The sequence below is a fragment of the Chenopodium quinoa genome, unplaced genomic scaffold (assembly GCF_001683475.1).
Source record: "Chenopodium quinoa cultivar QQ74 unplaced genomic scaffold, ASM168347v1, whole genome shotgun sequence".
NCBI lineage: Eukaryota > Viridiplantae > Streptophyta > Magnoliopsida > Caryophyllales > Amaranthaceae > Chenopodium > Chenopodium quinoa.
In genome coordinates this window covers 439,885-457,911 of record NW_018742484.1, presented here as the reverse complement: position 1 = coordinate 457,911, position 18,027 = coordinate 439,885, and the positions used below count along the sequence as shown (strand labels likewise).

The 18,027-nt window shown below is 30.6% G+C and overlaps 1 protein-coding gene across 2 annotated transcripts; it reads right to left on the bottom strand.

The window, feature by feature from the left end:
• Positions 1–13,505: 13,505 nt before the first annotated feature.
• Positions 13,506–16,659, bottom strand: LOC110719310 (cytochrome P450 CYP72A219-like). Of its 2 annotated transcripts, XM_021898204.1 has the most exons (5): positions 16,321–16,659; positions 15,906–16,126; positions 15,002–15,246; positions 14,434–14,851; positions 13,506–14,240 (listed from the first exon to the last, which is right to left on the bottom strand). In XM_021898204.1, the coding sequence occupies exons 1-5, from the start codon at positions 16,613–16,615 to the stop codon at positions 13,812–13,814; spliced, it is 1,608 nt and encodes a 535-aa protein (XP_021753896.1). In that variant the 5' UTR covers positions 16,616–16,659; the 3' UTR covers positions 13,506–13,811. The 2 variants fall into 2 exon arrangements, with proteins under 2 accessions (XP_021753896.1, XP_021753897.1); XM_021898205.1 differs by lacking the exon at positions 15,906–16,126 and having other exon boundaries at positions 16,321–16,508.
• Positions 16,660–18,027: the final 1,368 nt, after the last annotated feature.

Genomic DNA, 18,027 nt, shown 5'->3' with positions numbered 1-18,027 from the left:
CTGTTTGCTCGTTCAATCTATCTTAAATTCTGTTACATTTATTCTGCATTTTAAAATTTGGATTTGATGTTAACTGAAAGTAGTCTGGAATTTTGGATAACTGTAAAAACATAGCCATTTGAATAGGACGAGTAGAGGTGTTGATTTACCTTGGCCATTAAGAATGTACATTAACAAATAACGACCAGAGGAGAATTTGAACTACTTTCCTATTTATTTGGATATATTTGTTGATCTAATTCTCACTGACAATGGGCACAAGTCCATGTCTAGCTGAACTTGTACATTAACCTCCTAGCTCAATAGGTAGAGCATTGTGTAAATGCACAAAAGATGTGGGTTCAAATCCCACGTAGGTTTATTTGTGTAATGTGGAGACGAGCATTGTATGGTAGGAGTTCACTTGTAAAAAAATTTCTATAGTTAATAATCATTTCAAGCCAATTTTCTGCTCATATAACTTATTGCTAATTTAATTTGTTTTATTGGATTTTTTTTTTAAAAAAAAACTTTGAAGTTTTTTTAGTTATTTATAAAGATAACCTATGTAGGAATTGCTAAATTTTTCTATTTTTTTCCGTATGTTCTAAATTTTTTCTATCTATGTTCCAAACTTTATCCTATGTTCAAAATTTTTTCACCTTATGTTCTTATTTTCTATGCTCTTACTTTTTTCCCAATATTCTAAATTTTTTCTATCTATGTTCTAAATTACATTTCTAGTCTATATTCTAAAACTTTTTTCCTATGTTCTAAAAATCCGTGGTTTAATTTTTCTTCTTCTAATGTTCTAGATAGTTTTCCTACGTTCTAAACTTTTTCCCTATGTTCTAAATTTTTCTATCTATGTTCAAATTTTTTTTCATATGTTCCAATTTTTTTTCCTATGATCTAATTTTTTTTTCCCAATGTTCTAATTTACTATGTTCTAAATTTTTACTATGATGCAAATCATTTCTTATGTTCCAAATTTTTCCTATGTTCTAAAGTTGTTCGTATATTCTACACCTATGTTTTAAAGTTTTTTTTTTCCTATGTTCTAAATATTCTTTTACCTATGTTCTAAATTCTTTTGCCTATGTTCTAAATTTTGTCTACTTATGTTCTACAGTTTTTTTTTCCTATGTTCTAAATTTTTACTACCTATGTTCTAAAGTTTATTTTTTCCTATGTTCTAAATAATCTTTTACCTATTGTCTAAATTTTTTTTCCCATTGTTCTAAATTTAGTCTACTTATGTTCTAAAGTTTTTTATTCCTATGTTCTAAATTTTTTCAACCTATGTTCTAATTTTTCCTATGTTCTAAATATTCTCTTACCTATGTTCTAAATTTTTTTTTTCTATGTTCTAAATTTTTTTTTTCCTATGTTCTAAATTTTTTCTACTTATGTTCTAAAGTTTTTTTCCTATGTTCTAAATATTCATTTACCTATGTTCTAAATTTTTTTCTTTTGCCTATGTTCTAAATTTTTACCTATGGTCTAAATATTTGCTTTAAATTTTTTTCTGATGATCTAAAAATTTGATTGACATATCATGCACATAAAGGAGGGACAGTTTTCCCATTGCTTTTGAACTTTCGTTCCTTTCATACTATTTTTTTTGTATTTTTTTTCTTCAAAGTTTACATAAAAAAATAACCAACTCTCTTCGGCTGTGTTTTTTCTTTCATGTTCTTGCCTTTTTTTTTTTTTTTTTTTTGTGGGTTGTTATACTAATTTACATATTTCAACTTGCACCACCTGCATCCTACACCTATCTCCGCATTAAATAATTAATCAACTAGAATAATTAAAAAAAAAACAAACAAAATCAATTAATTAGATGTCACAAGGCATCAACCACCATCTGCTTCTTGTTACTTGACTCCATGGTCAACAACTCCAGCTCCCTTGACCTCTTCCCATTGCCACATCCATTTCGGTCGCCGCTTCGGCCACCACATTTGCACTAATCACAATTGGAGCTTTACAAATATCCACCCCAAACAATCGTAGCGTTGGCCCAGTTGATCATACCTCCAATACTGGGCACTGGACAACAACACCCTATGCAGTTCCTCAATAGACTCAGACTCAACCGCGCACCACCAAATCACCATTCAGCAGCACCCCACGCTGCTCCTAACCACCGCACCACCATTACTCACCCTCGACCTCAACCTATGTTCTAATTTTTTCCTATGTTCTAAATTTTTTTCTACCTATGTTCTAAATATATTTTTTACCTATGTTCTAAATTCTTTTGCCTATGTTCTAAATTCAGTTTACTTATGTTCTAAAGTTTTTTTTTTTCTATGTTTTAAATTTTTTCAACCTATGTTCTAATTTTTTCCTACTTTTTCTACCTATGTTCTAAAGTTTTTTTTTCCTATGTTCTAAATATTCTTTTACCTATGTTCTAAATTTTTTTTCCTATGTTCTAAATTTAGTCTACTTATGTTCTAAATTATTTTTTTCCTATGTTCTAAATAAGTTTTTTTTTTCTTGTTGTTTTAAATTTTTTACGTCGTTGTCAAGCTCCTGAGGTTGGAAGTAAGCCATATCATGTGCTACATTATTTCCACGTTTTTTACAAAAGACCAATCTAATCAATTAAACTAATCGAACATGTAATTTAGAACATTGATACGAAATATAATAATGCTAATAAATTAAACTAAGTATACTAATGCTGCAAATTACATCTAATCAATTAATATATAATTTCAACTATTGAACTTGAATGAATCAATAGAAACTAGATTAGTGAAATTCAACATCGGCATAAATTAACTGATCTAATCCCAAACTCTGTTGTGAAAACCAACTTGCTATTACAGTATCCATCAGCATAACATTACATAACCATCCAACTAAAGTCAATCTGGATTAGTATTCTTATTCACACAATTATAGTATGCGATTTTCTGATATTGTTGTATGGATCATTGTGCAAATATTAGGAAACTATGGAACAAGATGTGCCTATATATGTTTCATGAATTTTTTTTAAGAACATGTAATTTCTGTGTGATCAATGTGTCTAACTTAGTATCTGATTTAGGCAACCTGCTATGTTTTCAGAACATTTTTGCAGGAAGCATCAGTCTTTCCAACACATTTGTATTTCATACAAAGAAAATGAGGATTTTGTATATACATATTCATATTAGAAACGGAGAGGATGCATTTTAATCCACATAAAATCACAACGCATGGACTCACTTGTAGAAGCTGGTAATACAGGTTTCTATCACATACATGATACATTGCATACATACAGACATACAGTTTACTTGTAAATGTAATATCAACTCTCCCTTGCTTCTAAATGCTGTCAAGTAAAGATCAAATTACAATCCAATGTGTAGTTTAGAGACAAAGTCAACTAAGTTTTTGTAAGGTCAAGCTTCTTTTTCTGATGTATTCTGCATTCTAAAAGGAGTTCAACAGGCAACGAAATATGACATTTGCGCTTATCATTCGGATGGGAACATATAGAGAAAACTTTAGAACATAGTAATGAAACTTTAGAACATGTAAGTAAATTGAAATTAAAGCATTAAAAACAATAAAATTACTTGTTGAACACAGGAAGAAGGATAATTAGGTTGAACACCATCTAAATCCATCAATATGCAAAAACCTAATTTAAAAAACACAAATTATATCAAAAAAGCAACCAGAAATTAAAATCCATTAAAAATAAAAAATCTAGAAAAAAAAGGATAAAATCGAAAACGAAGTTATAAAACTCAAGCAAAGGAAAAAAACAGAAAAATTAAAAGAAGAAAGAGAAAACTAGAAAACGAAATTGATGAAATTAATGAAAAAAACTCAAGAAAATTCGCAAAAAAAAAAAAACAACTTTAGAACATATATAGAGTAAACTTTAGAACATAAAGGGAAACTTTATAATATATAGAGTAAATTTTAGAACATAGAGAGTAAACTTTAGAACATACAAGTTTAACTTTAGAACCTTTATAACGTAGAGAGAGTAAACTTCAGGACATAAAAGAATAACTTTAGAACATAGTGGATTTGATCCCATGTGATATTAAAAACCCAATTTTTTGTTTATGAACTAGTTGTCCTTGTCCTTGGTCTTAAAACCCGAGCCATCATTTGGCTTTCCCTCTTATGATCTATCATGAGTGCTATCAGTTTAACATTTGTAAGTATTTGAGTTGGAAGGGATGACAAGCTATCTAGGCCATCTCATTATCTAGTAGGTGGTTAGTGCACATGTAGTTGATTTTCACAGCAACGTTAAAACTCAAAAGTTGGTTACTTATAGGTGTTCTAAGGTCTTACGGAGAAGCTAGCTTATTGATGAAACCAGGTTAAACATGTACACAAGGAATCCATCCATTTTGAAAGATTATGACACAGTATTTTAGAATATATATACTTGTATGATCTAATAATATCTCCTTATGTTCTCATTATTTTTGAATATTTTTAAAATATTTATGCTTATGTTCAAATTATTTCTTCTAAATCCACCATATTTTCTGCTTTGCTCTAAATAATTCTTCTCTCCTCATCAAACACATACGGAGTACGAAGCAAGTAAAATTGAACAATTTAATTAGAAATTTTGGTAAAAAAAAAAGTATTAAATTCTGAGGAATTTTCCTACATTTCTTACCAGTCATACAGCTAACACCAAAATCTTTAAAAATAATGCTTATCAGTAATTAGAATCCTGAGCTATCGATAGGTGAGCAATAGCCTCAAAATGCAATCACTAAAATGCACAAAATTCACACAATATCATCCGAATGACCAAATATATGATTAAACCAAACAAAATCATCAAATTTTTGATAAAACATCACATAATCACACTTTAAAGTACTATGAGAATCATTAATGGTTCAAGCAAAGCAAGAAATTACATTATTCAATCGGAAATTCACCAAAATTTAAAAAACCTCAACCAAAATGAACGAAATTTGATTAGAATATGAGAAAAATGCTCCATAACTACCAAAAGTCACATCAAAATCAAAGTAAAATGCACAAAATCATATCAGCAAGATAGCAACCATCACAAAAGCTAGAAAATTCATGAATCATCCAGATTAACCAAAAGAGAAAAATCATAATCGCAGATTTTGATAAAAATCGAAATTACAATCTGAATTCGCAATAAAACCGGAATTATATATATATATAAAAAATTGATACTTACAATAATTGATCTAAAAGCTGAGAAAATATCTGATTAATTTTCCGCCACATTGATGTGCTGAGGAGAGAGAGATAGGGGGAAGCTAAGAGTTGTACAGAGAGAAAGAACGAAATTAAGAAAAAAAAGGAAAAGGGGTTGTATAATTTAATCCAAATTACAAAAGTGCCATTATTAGGGGATTGTTTTGAACGGTTAGATCACAACTGATAAAAGGCTGAGATTAGTTCTTACATAAGAATGAGTTCTTATATAGAGGAAGGTTCTTATATGAGCCTGGAGGGATCCAGTAAGAACCCCTCCCTATATAAGAACCAATCTCAATCGTAGGATTAAGTTATTTTGGACGGTTAAGATTAAAACAAGTATCCTTCCTCAAACACACCGTCCGAAATTTTCTCTCTCTTCAAACTTTCAAACCTATTGTCTTTCTCTCTCCTCAAATCCCAAATTCGAACACAAATACCTGCAATTTTTTGTTCAAATTTTACATAAACAACCTAAATTGCTCAAATTAGGTACGTTCTTTTTTCGATTTTGTTCAAATTTTCATGAAAAACGCATGATGTTCAAGTAGATTTTTCGATTTTATTTTTTGCGATTTTTATGATTTTATTTTTGCGATGTGATTTATGCGATTTTCTGATTTGATTTTCATGAATTTCGCATGAGAAAAGTCGATTTTGCATTTTTCTGATTTGATTTTCATTTATTTTCGATAATTTAGGGTTCAAAATTCGGCGATTTAAGGGTTCAAACTACAGCGATTTTAAGGCTGGAAATATTAGGTAATTTCAGTGTTACTCTTGATTTTATTGTTTGATTTTTTTCGTCATTTTACCATTTTTTGTGCGGTTTTGTTGGGCGAGTTTTGAGCCATTTTTTAAATTGTTGGTGTCAACTGGTCAAAGGTGGTGACAGAGAAGTAGCCATCGTTGATGCACCTGAGCCTTGTTTTTCATATATAGCAGCTTTGAGGACTTTATATTGTTCTTTCACAGAAGCATATAATCTCTCATGTTTGAATCTCTATACATTAATGTTCTAAATTAATTATTGGTTATGTTTTGCGTTGCTTGTTGTTTGTTTGGTTGGTGTTGTTGGTTCTTTGTTGGTGCTGTGATCTGGGAAAGTTTGCTTTGCTGTGTCTTTGTCTGGATGGTGTCTTTTGTTCTATGTTGTTGCTTGGTTGACTGTTGTTCTGTGTTCGCTGCTGTTTTGTGCATAAGCCGCCTTAGCTTGCAGTAAAATCATCAAAAGAATCACAATTTTGGACCTTGCCATGTTATGATCTTATGTGAACCACTTAGTGCAAGAGTTTCTGAACTATAAACCAACCTCTTTCTCGTTTTCCCAACCAAAAGAAATATCAGAGTATTTGATCTTTGGTTCAACAGATATCCCAACTCCATGAAAGGATATTACTCTTTTCTCCCCAATTTCTTTTTCAACCTGCAGAGAGAAGGAAAGGCGAGCTTTCAAATTAAAGAAATTTAAAGTCAAGCAGGCATTTTCAAACAACATAAAGATACCTGTGCTGGCCGGAAATGGATGTGGCAATGGGAAGAGGTTAAGGGAGGTGGAGTTGTTGACCATGGAGTCAAGTAACAAGAAGCGGATGGTGGTTGCTGCCTTGTGACATCTAATTAATTGATTTTGTTTGTTTTTTTTTAATTATTCTAGTTGATTAATTGTTTAATGTGGAGATAGGTGTAGGATGCAGGTGGTGCAAGTTGCAATATGTAAATTAGTATAACAACCCACAAAAAAAAAAAAAAAGAACAAGAAAGAAAAAACAGAGCTCAAGAGAGCTGGTTATGTTTTTATGTAAACTTTGAAAAAAAAAATAGTATGAAAGGAACGAAAGTTCAAAAGCATTGGAAAACTGTCCATCCTTCTTTATGTGCATGATATGTCAATCAAATTTTTAGATCATAGGAAAAAATTTAAAGCAAATATTTAGAACATAGGAAAAAAATTTAGAACATAGGCAAAAGAAAAAAAAAATTTAGAACATAGGTAACTGAATATTTAGAACATAGGAAAAAAACTTTAGAATATAGGTAGAATAAATTTAGAACATAGGAAAAAATATTTAGAACATAGGAAAAAAGTTTAGAACATAGGAAAAAAAATTTTAGAACATAGGTAAAAGAATATTTAGAACATAGGAAAAAAAACTTTAGAACATAGGTAGAAAAAATTTAAAACATAGGAAAAAATTAGAACATAGGTTGAAAAAATTTAGAACATAGGAAAAAAAAAAACTTTAGAACATAAGTAGACTAATTTTAGAACATAGGAAAAAAAAATTAGAACATAGGTAAAAGAATATTTAGAACATAAGAAAAAAAAAAAAATTTAGAACATAGGTAGTAAAAATTTAGAACATAGGGAAAAAAAACTTTAGAACATAAGTAGACTAAATTTAGTACATAGGCAAAAGAATTTAGAACATAGGTAAAAGAATATTTAGAACATAGGAAAAAAAAAACTTTAGAACATAGGTAGAAAATATTTAGAACATAGGAAAACAAAACTTTAGAACATAGGTAGAAAAAACTTTAGAACATAGGTGTAGAATATATGAAGAACTTTAGAACATAGGAAATATTTGGAACATAAGAAAATGATTTGCAATATAGTAAAAATTTAGAACATAGGAAATTAGAACATTGGGAAAAAAAATTAGATCATAGGAAAAAACAATTGGAACATATGAAAAAAATTTAGAATATAGATAGAAAAATTTAGAACATAGGGTGAAAAAGTTTAGAACATAGGAAAACTATCTAGAACATTAGAAGAAAAAAAAATTAGAACACGGGTTTTTAAAACATAGGAAAAAAATTTAGAATATAGACTAGAAAAGTAAGTTAGAACATAGATAGAAAAAATTTAGAATATTGAAAAAAAAAATAAGAGCATAGAAAATAAGTTTAAAACATATACTAAAAATTTAGAACACAAGAAAGTAATTTAGAACATAGGGTGAAAAAATTTAGAACATAAGGTGAAAAAGTTTAGAACATAAGATAAAGTTTAGAACATAGATAGAAAAAATTTAGAACGTACTGAAAAAAAAATTAGAAAATAGTCGAAAAAATTTATAACATAGGATAAAATTTAGAGCATACGGAAAAAATTTAGAACATAGGAAATAAATTTAGAACATAGACAAAAAATTTGAAGATAGGATATATATTTAGAACATGGACAAAAAAATTTAGAACATAAACAATAAAATGTAGAACATAGGAAAATAGTTTAGAACATACATATATTTAGAGCTTAGATTGAAAAATTTAGAGCTTAAGCAATAAATTTTAGAACATATGCAAATAATATTTAGAACATATGATAAAACCTATTAGCTCAATTGGAAGAGCACTATGCAAATGCATAGAGGATGTAGGTTCAATTCCTACATAGGTTATCTTTATAAATAACTAAAAAAAATTCAAATGTTTTTTTTTTAAAAAAAAACAATCCAATAAAAAATATTAAATTAGCACTAAGTTATATGAGCATAAAATTGGCTTGAAATGATTAATAACTATAGAAATTTTTTTACAAGTGAACTCTCACCATACAATGCTCGTCTCCACATTACACAAATAAACCTACGTGGGATTTGAACCCACATCTTTTGTGCATTTTCACAATGCTCTACCTATTGAGCTAGTAGGTTAATGTATATACAACTTCAGCTAGTGTCAGTGAGAATTGAATCAACAAATTTATCCAATAAATAGGACAGTAGTTCAAAATCTCCTCTGGTCGTTATTTGTTAATATACATTCTTGATGGCCAAGGTAAATCAACACCTCTACTTGTCCTATTCAAATGGCTATGTTTTTACAGTTATCCAAAATTTCAGACTACTTTCAGATACAGCAAATCTAAATTTTAAAAATGCAGAATAAAAGTAATAGAATTTAAGATAGATTGAACCAGCAAACAGAGATTATTCACTCTCTGCGTGGATTTCAGAGAAGCACAAAATGCATTCTTCAGCATGAAATAATCAAATAGAATCCTGAGTCCTGACAGATAAGAACCCTACATATCATCCCGGGTTTCCAATCAAATGACTTTAGGCCATATGATGGCATAACTAAGAGGAATAAGGAAAGAATTTTGCCAAATCCTGCAAAGTTTTGACAGCCCATACAAAATTGCAAGTGATTTAAGTTACATAACTCTATATTCATATACCACTTGGCTGCACAAATCAAAAGGGAAGAGCTACACCCCCACCAAAATAAGCAGAAGTAATCAAACTAAACACTGCGGAATTTGACAAAAGTTTGCAGAGCGGATTCTCCAGCTACAATACCATAGTGGCAGAACCAAAGAGTAGTGATAGAATCGTCAAGTCATCTCACGTTTGCTTGGATATCAGATATTAGAAATTGTTACCCAAACAACCATCTTCCATCCACATTTGCTTTATATCCAAAAAACGAATGACCATTCATGGTTGATTGGGGAAAGAAGCCACTTAATAGGGTATGCTTAATTGTATAAGAGATTAAGAGTAACAGGAATAGTATAGGTTTCGTAAACTGTCTACATTCTCCAATTCCTTAACTATCCATGAGATCTACCAGTAATACTTTTGGCAGGCTATATAAAATATATCTAGAGGATACGAATATTATGATACGAAACTCCACTTGTTACATTCCCTCTCAAAATATTACTTGTATAATACATGCATAACAAATAAAAAAATTAGAATATAACAATACTTTTTGTTCATAATTCTTCTGAAATGAGTGAAACATGTGTAACAAAGTCAACACCAACAGAGTAATCACCATCTAACTCCCTTAATTAGACAATTTCATAGTTTTGAACATAGAAATCATACAACATTTGCATAGTTTAGAACATAAAAATCATCACACATGATATATCCCTATAAAATCACTACATGATATTTAGAACATAAAAAATTAAATTAGAAAAAAAAAATCACACATGATAACAAACCTTGAATGAGTAAGACGATGAAGGACTCTAATAAAGGTCAAACATCCAAATCCATCCATCAAACATGCAAAAACCTAGAAAAATTAAAAATAATTTGAAAACATTAAGCCAAAAAAAATCGAAAAAATCATACAACAAAAAAAACTAACACAATTAAACAAAAAACTGATAAATTTAAGATCAAATAATTGAACATAAACTGATAAAGCACAAAAAATCTAACACAATTGAACAAATTAATCCGAAAAATCAATTGCAAATATTAAGCCCAAAAAATTAAACCATAATTAAAAAATTAAACCGAAAAAATGAAAATAAATTGAACATTCTACATTGAAACAATCGATTAACATGAAGAATTTGAAAATGAATTTGATAAACTTACCGATTTTGATGATGAATTTCCACCCAGAATACACTAGGATGAGAGAGAAAGAGATACCTGCTTGAAGTTTTAGGGTGAGAAGATGCGTGAAAGAGGAAGAAGAGAGGAGGGTGTGTGTCTGATGCATGATGCACTAAATTACAAAAATGCCATTACTATGGCTGTATTTAGGACGGTTGGATCATATCTAATCAATGGCCCTGATTGGTTCTTATATAAGATTGAGTTCTTATATAGAGGAAGGTTCTTACATGAGCCTTCCCCTATATATATATATATATATATATATATATATATATATATATATATATATATATATATATATATATATATATATATATATATTGAAAAGTGGATTTTCAAATTATATCAAATTATATATTCTATACATAACGCTCTATAAATACTAATCCTACATGGCGCTCTAATAATTTTTTAAAAATCAAAATTCTAGGTGGCTCTCTAAATTCTTGGGAAAAAACTCCCTTTTATATAGTTTAACGTGATTTCATTTTTTTATTAGTATATTTTAATAAAATATTTTATTATAATCCCTTGTCATAATTTCATTATTTTTTTTTATCTAATCCAATTTTTTTTAAATATCAATTGAACGTGAATTTCATTTTTTTTAAGTTTAATAGTATTTTTTATATATATACGAAGTAAAATAAATTGTTTCTTTTCTCTTAGATAAAATTTCCAATTTAAAAAGATAGTAAAAAATTTTAATTTTAATCTTGCGTAGCGCTTTAAAATAACAATTCTACGTGGCATAATCCTATAAGTAACGCTCTAAAAATACTAATCCTATATGGCGCTCTAATAATTTTTTAGAAATAAAAATCCTAGGTGGCTATCTAAGATCTTGGGAAAAAAAACTCCCCTTTATATATTAGATTAGTTTTGTGCCCGGACGTTGTCTAGATAGTTGATAAAATTTTAAAATAAAATTTTTACTTGAATGTTAAATACGATCAAATAATTCTTTCTGATAATGGTGTGTTTTTTGTAGTTTTGTTAGTAAATAGATATCTATGTTATTATTGACTTGAAATTATTTTCATAAAATTTAAATTATTTTCACTGAACTGAAAGTATTTTTACCAAACTAAACTTTTTTTCTTTATTGATTCTCTAATATTTTTTTAAATAAATTAAATAACACCTTAATAAAAACTGACCGAGTAACCTCTGTAATACTAATTGAGTAACCTCTAACACTGACTAAGTATCCTCTATCTAGCTATAACACTGATTTAGTAACCACTATAACATTGACCAAGTAACCCCTATAGCACTAATTAACGAAGTAACTCTTGTAATAGTTGGTGACACGATCTGGCAACTACATATAAAAGTTTGTGATTAAATATATTATAAATGGATCTTATTTTAAAGAATTTTTAAAACGAATTTGATGATGGAAATAGAATTGAGTTATAGGATATTCATTAAAAGTTATGATTAATTTTGTATATATGAAATATTAGAATTCTATCGATAATAAAACACTATACAACAATTTTATCTTAAAAAATCTATCCAAAAATCGCTTACATAGCATCATATGTGTCACAATAATACATATTTATCTCCTACGTGGCTCGACACTTGGCAAAAAACTGAAATGTCAAGTGTCGCTTTCTTATGACCTGCAGGCTGCGAGACCTGCTTTATATATTAGTGATATGATATGATATTAGATTGTAAACTTTTTCTCATTCGGTAAATATTTTAATAAAACATTTACTAACTAAAGATATTTTTTTTATTTTTTATTTTTTTCTTTTTTAATTCGTTTTTATGAATAACACAAAGTTTTATATATGGCCAGCCACACCGTGTGGCTGAGGTTACTCAGTCATGGCTTACTTGGTTAGGGGTAACTCAGTCGATCAGGGGTTACTCGTTTGGTTGGGGATTACTCGGTTAGAGTTTTGGTGTGTGTCAGCCGGTCATATGGTGTGGTCAGCCACACAGAAAACGCATTGTTACTGATTAAAGATTTGCATTGGCATATATGCCCAAGAAAAATGAAACAAGTATAAAATACGAAGGGAGTAAGAGTGAAAGTTATGAACTCACATTTTCTTGCAGATAAAGCAATCTCTACGATATAGTATAAAATTAATTTACTGGGCTAGTGGAACGGGCAGAGGGCTTCAACCATAAGTTTAAGTTTTAAGTTTAGTTGGTCTATTAACTTGAAATTATTTTGGTTGAATTGGTTCTCTAACCATCTGCATGGTTGAGGCCTTGAGAGGCGTGAGAGTTTGTGATAATACAGAGCATGTTTAATGTCATGCAGATGAGCCATGCATGGCTGTCGACACTACATACAAACTGCTACTCGGTGGAAAATAAATATTGCTACTCGGTGGAAAATAAATATGAAATACTGTAATATGTTTTTACTCTTCAAATTCCAATGCTGACGAATTGCTTCTGGTTTCTTAATGTATTCTTTTTTTTAGTCATTGAAGGATCAATTTCAATTAATGAAATAGCTCACATCATGCAAGGGAATGGCGTTTGAAATCAATGTTGAGAGTTATCTTCGACTGTGAAGGTAAGCGGTAACATTTGTCGCCACATAACTTTATATATTTTCAGTGTAGATCGAGCATGTTAAATAAATGAGCTTGAACACAAATATTAATAGGCTAAAGCTAACGAACGTCATCGGGGCGTTGGATAAGCTAACTAAAAATAGAAAGATTAACTTAAAATAAACATTAACTACACCGATCAATGCGTGATTTTGGCATGCATTTCCAAATTAATACCATTTTAATAACTATTTTAAAGGGTTAAACACTCCGAGTACTTTCGTTACCAAGATACATATAAATATACTCATTTAAATAAGTTATAATGCAAATTGGTTGTTGTGATCGGTGATTGATCCTATAAATTATTAATAGAGTAAATAAACCTTGGTTGAATAAAGGAGATATTTCCAACGTACATTAGCTAACTTTACACTTAAAATCAACACCTTTCTTTGGAATTCTTCTTCTCCAAGCTAAGAGATCTAATAGCCAATTCAAATAATAATACTCAAATATGTTAATGTAGGATTGTCACTAGCAAGAGCGAGTGTATAACCATCACAAATTTATAGGTTAAAATTGAAACCTAGCAAGTACCACATTCAAGCTGATCTGATTTTGAAACCAAATTACAAGGTGAAATGCATAGCTTTCAATAACCTAATGGAATAAACACAAAATACTACATACAAGCTTAAAGTTTATGTAAGATAACGGGGACACCATGTTGGGGTTGAAGAGCTATAAAAGTTGAAGGAGCATGGGTGTACGATGGCGAGATTTCAAAAGAGAAGCGTTGCAAAATCATAGACAATGCCATTTTAGCCTCAATCAGGGCAAAACTTTGACCAATACAAATCCGAGGTCCCCAACCAAAGGGGAAGTACGAATTAATTCCCTTAGTTGCCTTTGAAATCCCTTCTGAAAATCTATCTGGTTTGAATTCTTTGACATCATTACCCCAAACTTCGGGGTCCAAATGAGCATGGAGTATTGAAAAAGAAATTGCCACCCCGGGTGGTATAACCAAATCTCCTAATTTTGTTTCACAATCGTACACCTTTCTTGAAGTAGCAACGATAGACGGATACAACCTTAGTACCTCATACAATATCATTGTCACCTAATAAGAGCAATCACAAACAAATTAAGTACGTAAGTAATCTATGTATTAGCATTCACTAATACTTTTTCTACCAATTTGTGAGGATGGGTAGAAATTTTAGTGTTAGTGAAATAAAGGAAAATGCATAAGATTGAAGACGTGAACAATTAAAAGTGTCAAATAGGCTTGAGGAACAAATGAAAAGTCTTACTATCTTTAAACGACTATTTAAGCCATCAAAGTCAGGGCGCTTCATGCCAAACGTAGCAAGAACCTCTTCACGAGCTCGTGTTTGCCATTCTTGGTGCTTTCCTAACAAAGTAACTGTCCATGCTAGCAACACTGAGGTAGTCTCTTGGCCAGCTAAGAAGAATAACTTGCACTCGTCGATCACCTCTTGGAAGCTCATTGCAAGATCAAGACGCTTCTTACTACTAGTTTCACTCTCCCTCTCACTCAATTGTTTAGCCTCTTTAGAATTTGAATCCAAGAGTATCCCCAACAAGTCATCTTTGGCAAGTTCTCCGGCTTCCATTGCATTCTTTCTTGTATTGATAACTGTCTTCAATAGAGTTTTTATTTCGGCATTCATTTCATCCATCCTCTTCTTGCCTTTTGTTGGAATATATCTAGTGAACGCATATATATGATCAAATATTAATATCTAGCCATAATTTATATAGTCTCTAATGTCGTTAATAAAAAGCTTAATTTTATCAAAATGTTACAAGTTTCAACCCTTGAAAGGTAAATGAAAATTGAGAATAAATGTAACTTACTTCCATCCTGGGATATAAGAATATTTGATAAGACGAATAATAAGTTCCTTTTGCTCTGTGAGAAGTTCAAATATCCTTCTTCCGTCATCAAAGCTACTGCCAAACGCAGCTCGAGAGATGGCGTCTGCAGTTAATTTGGTAAAATGCGGCCACACATCTAATTCTGAAGAACCTGTTTTAGAAACTATCTTCTCCCAGTTGTTTAGTGTTTCAATGACGCTGGTTTCAAATGCTGGGAGCATAAGCTGCACGAGTAGAGTGAAGTAAATCGGATTAAAACCAAGCTCAGATGTTATGTATTGTAGTTTCCATATATCACGTATAGTTTAGACTTATAATCACCCTACATATGTACTATACGAAGTATGTAATATATAGTGGTCAATATAAATAATAAAGGTTACTATATTAAAATTAGGGTCAATATGTTTAATATACAGCATACTTTAGGTTTACAATAATATAAATGTCACACAAGTTTTAATAAATGTTACAATATTGAAAATAAGGTTACTATGTTAAAATTAGGATCATTATGTTCCATATAACGTCAGTTTGCTTGCGTATAATCTCGGGTTCACAATAATATTACTGTGGACTAGGTCCACGCAAGACTTTTTGTAGTATATCCCGAACATAACTAGATTTGGCAAAACTAACCTAAATTTTGATGAACTAACTTAAACTGAAATGGTAAAAATCATCTTTTATTTTCATATTGGTGATTACTGTTTAAACTCCCTTTATTCCTTTAAAACCCTAATTTGGTATCTTAGATAGACGCCTCAAAAACAATAAAAGCTCCCCGCTGACGAATTTTCACTCGAATAATTGAACATAACAAAAAAAAAAAAAAAAAAAAAACAGAAATAAGCACTTGATATTGAGATGAAGGGAGTAATACTTTTAGCTTATCGAGATGAAATGCAGGGTTGAGAATTTTCCTGTGTTTAGCCCATTGATGGCCTTCATAATTTACAAGTCCAGTCGAAAATGTTTGAATAAGTGGATTTAATTTAGGTTTTCGGAATTCGTTCATCCTATTGAATCCGTCCTTTATTTGCTCAGACTGTGTAATAAGTATTGTTGGCACAGGGCCCATCCAACTGAAACAGTTTTTTGAACCTGCATTTATGCATTGTTGATCGATTAAGGTCTCTTGTGCACGTTCCAATGTCATTCAACTATATTAGGATCATAACATACAAGACATTGAATTACAAACAGCTCAAATACAACATGCATAATAGAACAAACTCACTCAAAAGCTAAGGTGCACCAAATAAATAAGTTCAAAAAATAAAAAATAAAAAAAATACCGGATTTGGTGAGAAGTCGATGGAGTAAGGGTTGAATACGATGGTAATAATCATGAGTAAAAGGAATGGGTTTCACCATAGCTTCACTACGCAATTGCGAGGCTTCCTTCATGTCACCGATCAAAAACCGGTACGAGTTTCCAACAAGACCTTGTTGTTGAAGCGATTTCTCTAAACTTTTGGGCGTAAACCAAACAAAGTTTATTACTTTCCATAGCCATCTCAATACCACAATGCACAACAAAACACCAAGTGCATTCGCAATCAAACTTTGGCTCTCGAAAATGATCATCATCTGATCTTTAGTTATAATTATTTGGTGGTCTCAAACTATAGAAAAAGATGACTTATTATATACTTGTACTTGGTTACACATCCAAACTCGAGGAACACGAGGGCTTAGATATCTGATGCACATACGACAACATTAAGATATGAATTGCCAATTTTCCAGCCAATTGCTAGTTTGCTACTGACCAGATTGGAGAATCAAATACTTTTACGATCTTGCTCACATGGGCCCAGTCACGAGCTTGACTGGATTTTAATGAGAACTAATGTACATACAACGTGGCACAACAATTGGTGTAATTCTGAAAGTATAATTTTTTATTAAGAGCTTGTTTAATTAAAGGCCCCAAATTTCAGGGCCTGATTTATAACCCACAAAATAAGGAAAGTCTTCTTCCTCAGCATATCCTCCCATTCCCCATGACAAAATTAACCGCTAAACTTATTAAATCCCTCCAATTGACCATGTTTAGATTCCCAACAAATTAAAATACGGAGTATTAAAAAAAAAAACATTGCATTTAATACTCTCATAAGTCATTCTCCTAAAAACCCTCTAGTTAATTTCCTCTTTCAAACCTTTTAGGAAATTTATCCAAAATTACTCCATAAAAAGTCTATTTTATGAACAACTCCCAAAAAAAAAAAAGAAATAAATAAATTAAAATATATATATATAAACAACTAGCCCTATGTTGGAGTTATTCATTAATCAATCCCCATAATACTACTCCAATTCTTTGTTGTTGCTTCAAAAAATCAAAAATCATCTTTTCTTGATTGCCTAAATTGGTATCACATATCAATTAGTTGACTTTATCATCTCAATTTCCTCCTAGCCGTTTCATAAATTGATACTATACTTGGAAGGCTCATTGATTGACATGCAAATTAATGGCAGGAATATTGATTCTCATTGTCTTAGGAGCATGCATGTTGCCGTGAGTTTGGGTGGGTTCATAATATTGATGATTTGATCAATCAATTGATATGGGAGGTAATTAGCTAAATGCATGCATAGATATCACTTGATTATAGGAGCAAAATGATCCTTTGAACTTGATTTCCGTGAGCTTGTAATTCCTTCCAAATTTTCATGATTTTTGAGTAGTATAAAAACGAGGCCTTTGTACTTCATTTGGACACACAAAAAATTATTACATTCTACTATATTCCTTACTCCAAAAATGATACACAATATTATAGTCTCTAGTTGTTGGGCAATGTTCAAAGTGTTCTCAATCTAGCTATTCGTCGTACACTGTATGTAGAGTTAGAGTCGTGTATTCCTAGAGGTCGGTTGCTACGAGTCTGTGAGTACTGTGCGGGGCAAATTCGACTTTAGGACAGTGATTTATTGTCACGCCACGACATTTCAGATAAGCCGTTCTAATTTTCCGTCGGAACACTAAATTT

What these genes read in the sequence shown, in the direction of transcription:
- LOC110719310 (XM_021898204.1), bottom strand. Translation starts at nt 16,615, where the DNA reads ATGATGATCATTTTCGAGAGCCAAAGTTTGATTGCGAATGCACTTGGT. An exon ending in TCGACTTCTCACCAAATCCG is followed by an intron (nt 16,127 to 16,320) that starts GTATTTTTTTTA and finishes GCATAAATGCAG; the next exon opens with GTTCAAAAAACTGTTTCAGT. An exon ending in TAAATAGTCGTTTAAAGATA is followed by an intron (nt 14,241 to 14,433) that starts GTAAGACTTTTC and finishes TGCTCTTATTAG; the next exon opens with GTGACAATGATATTGTATGA.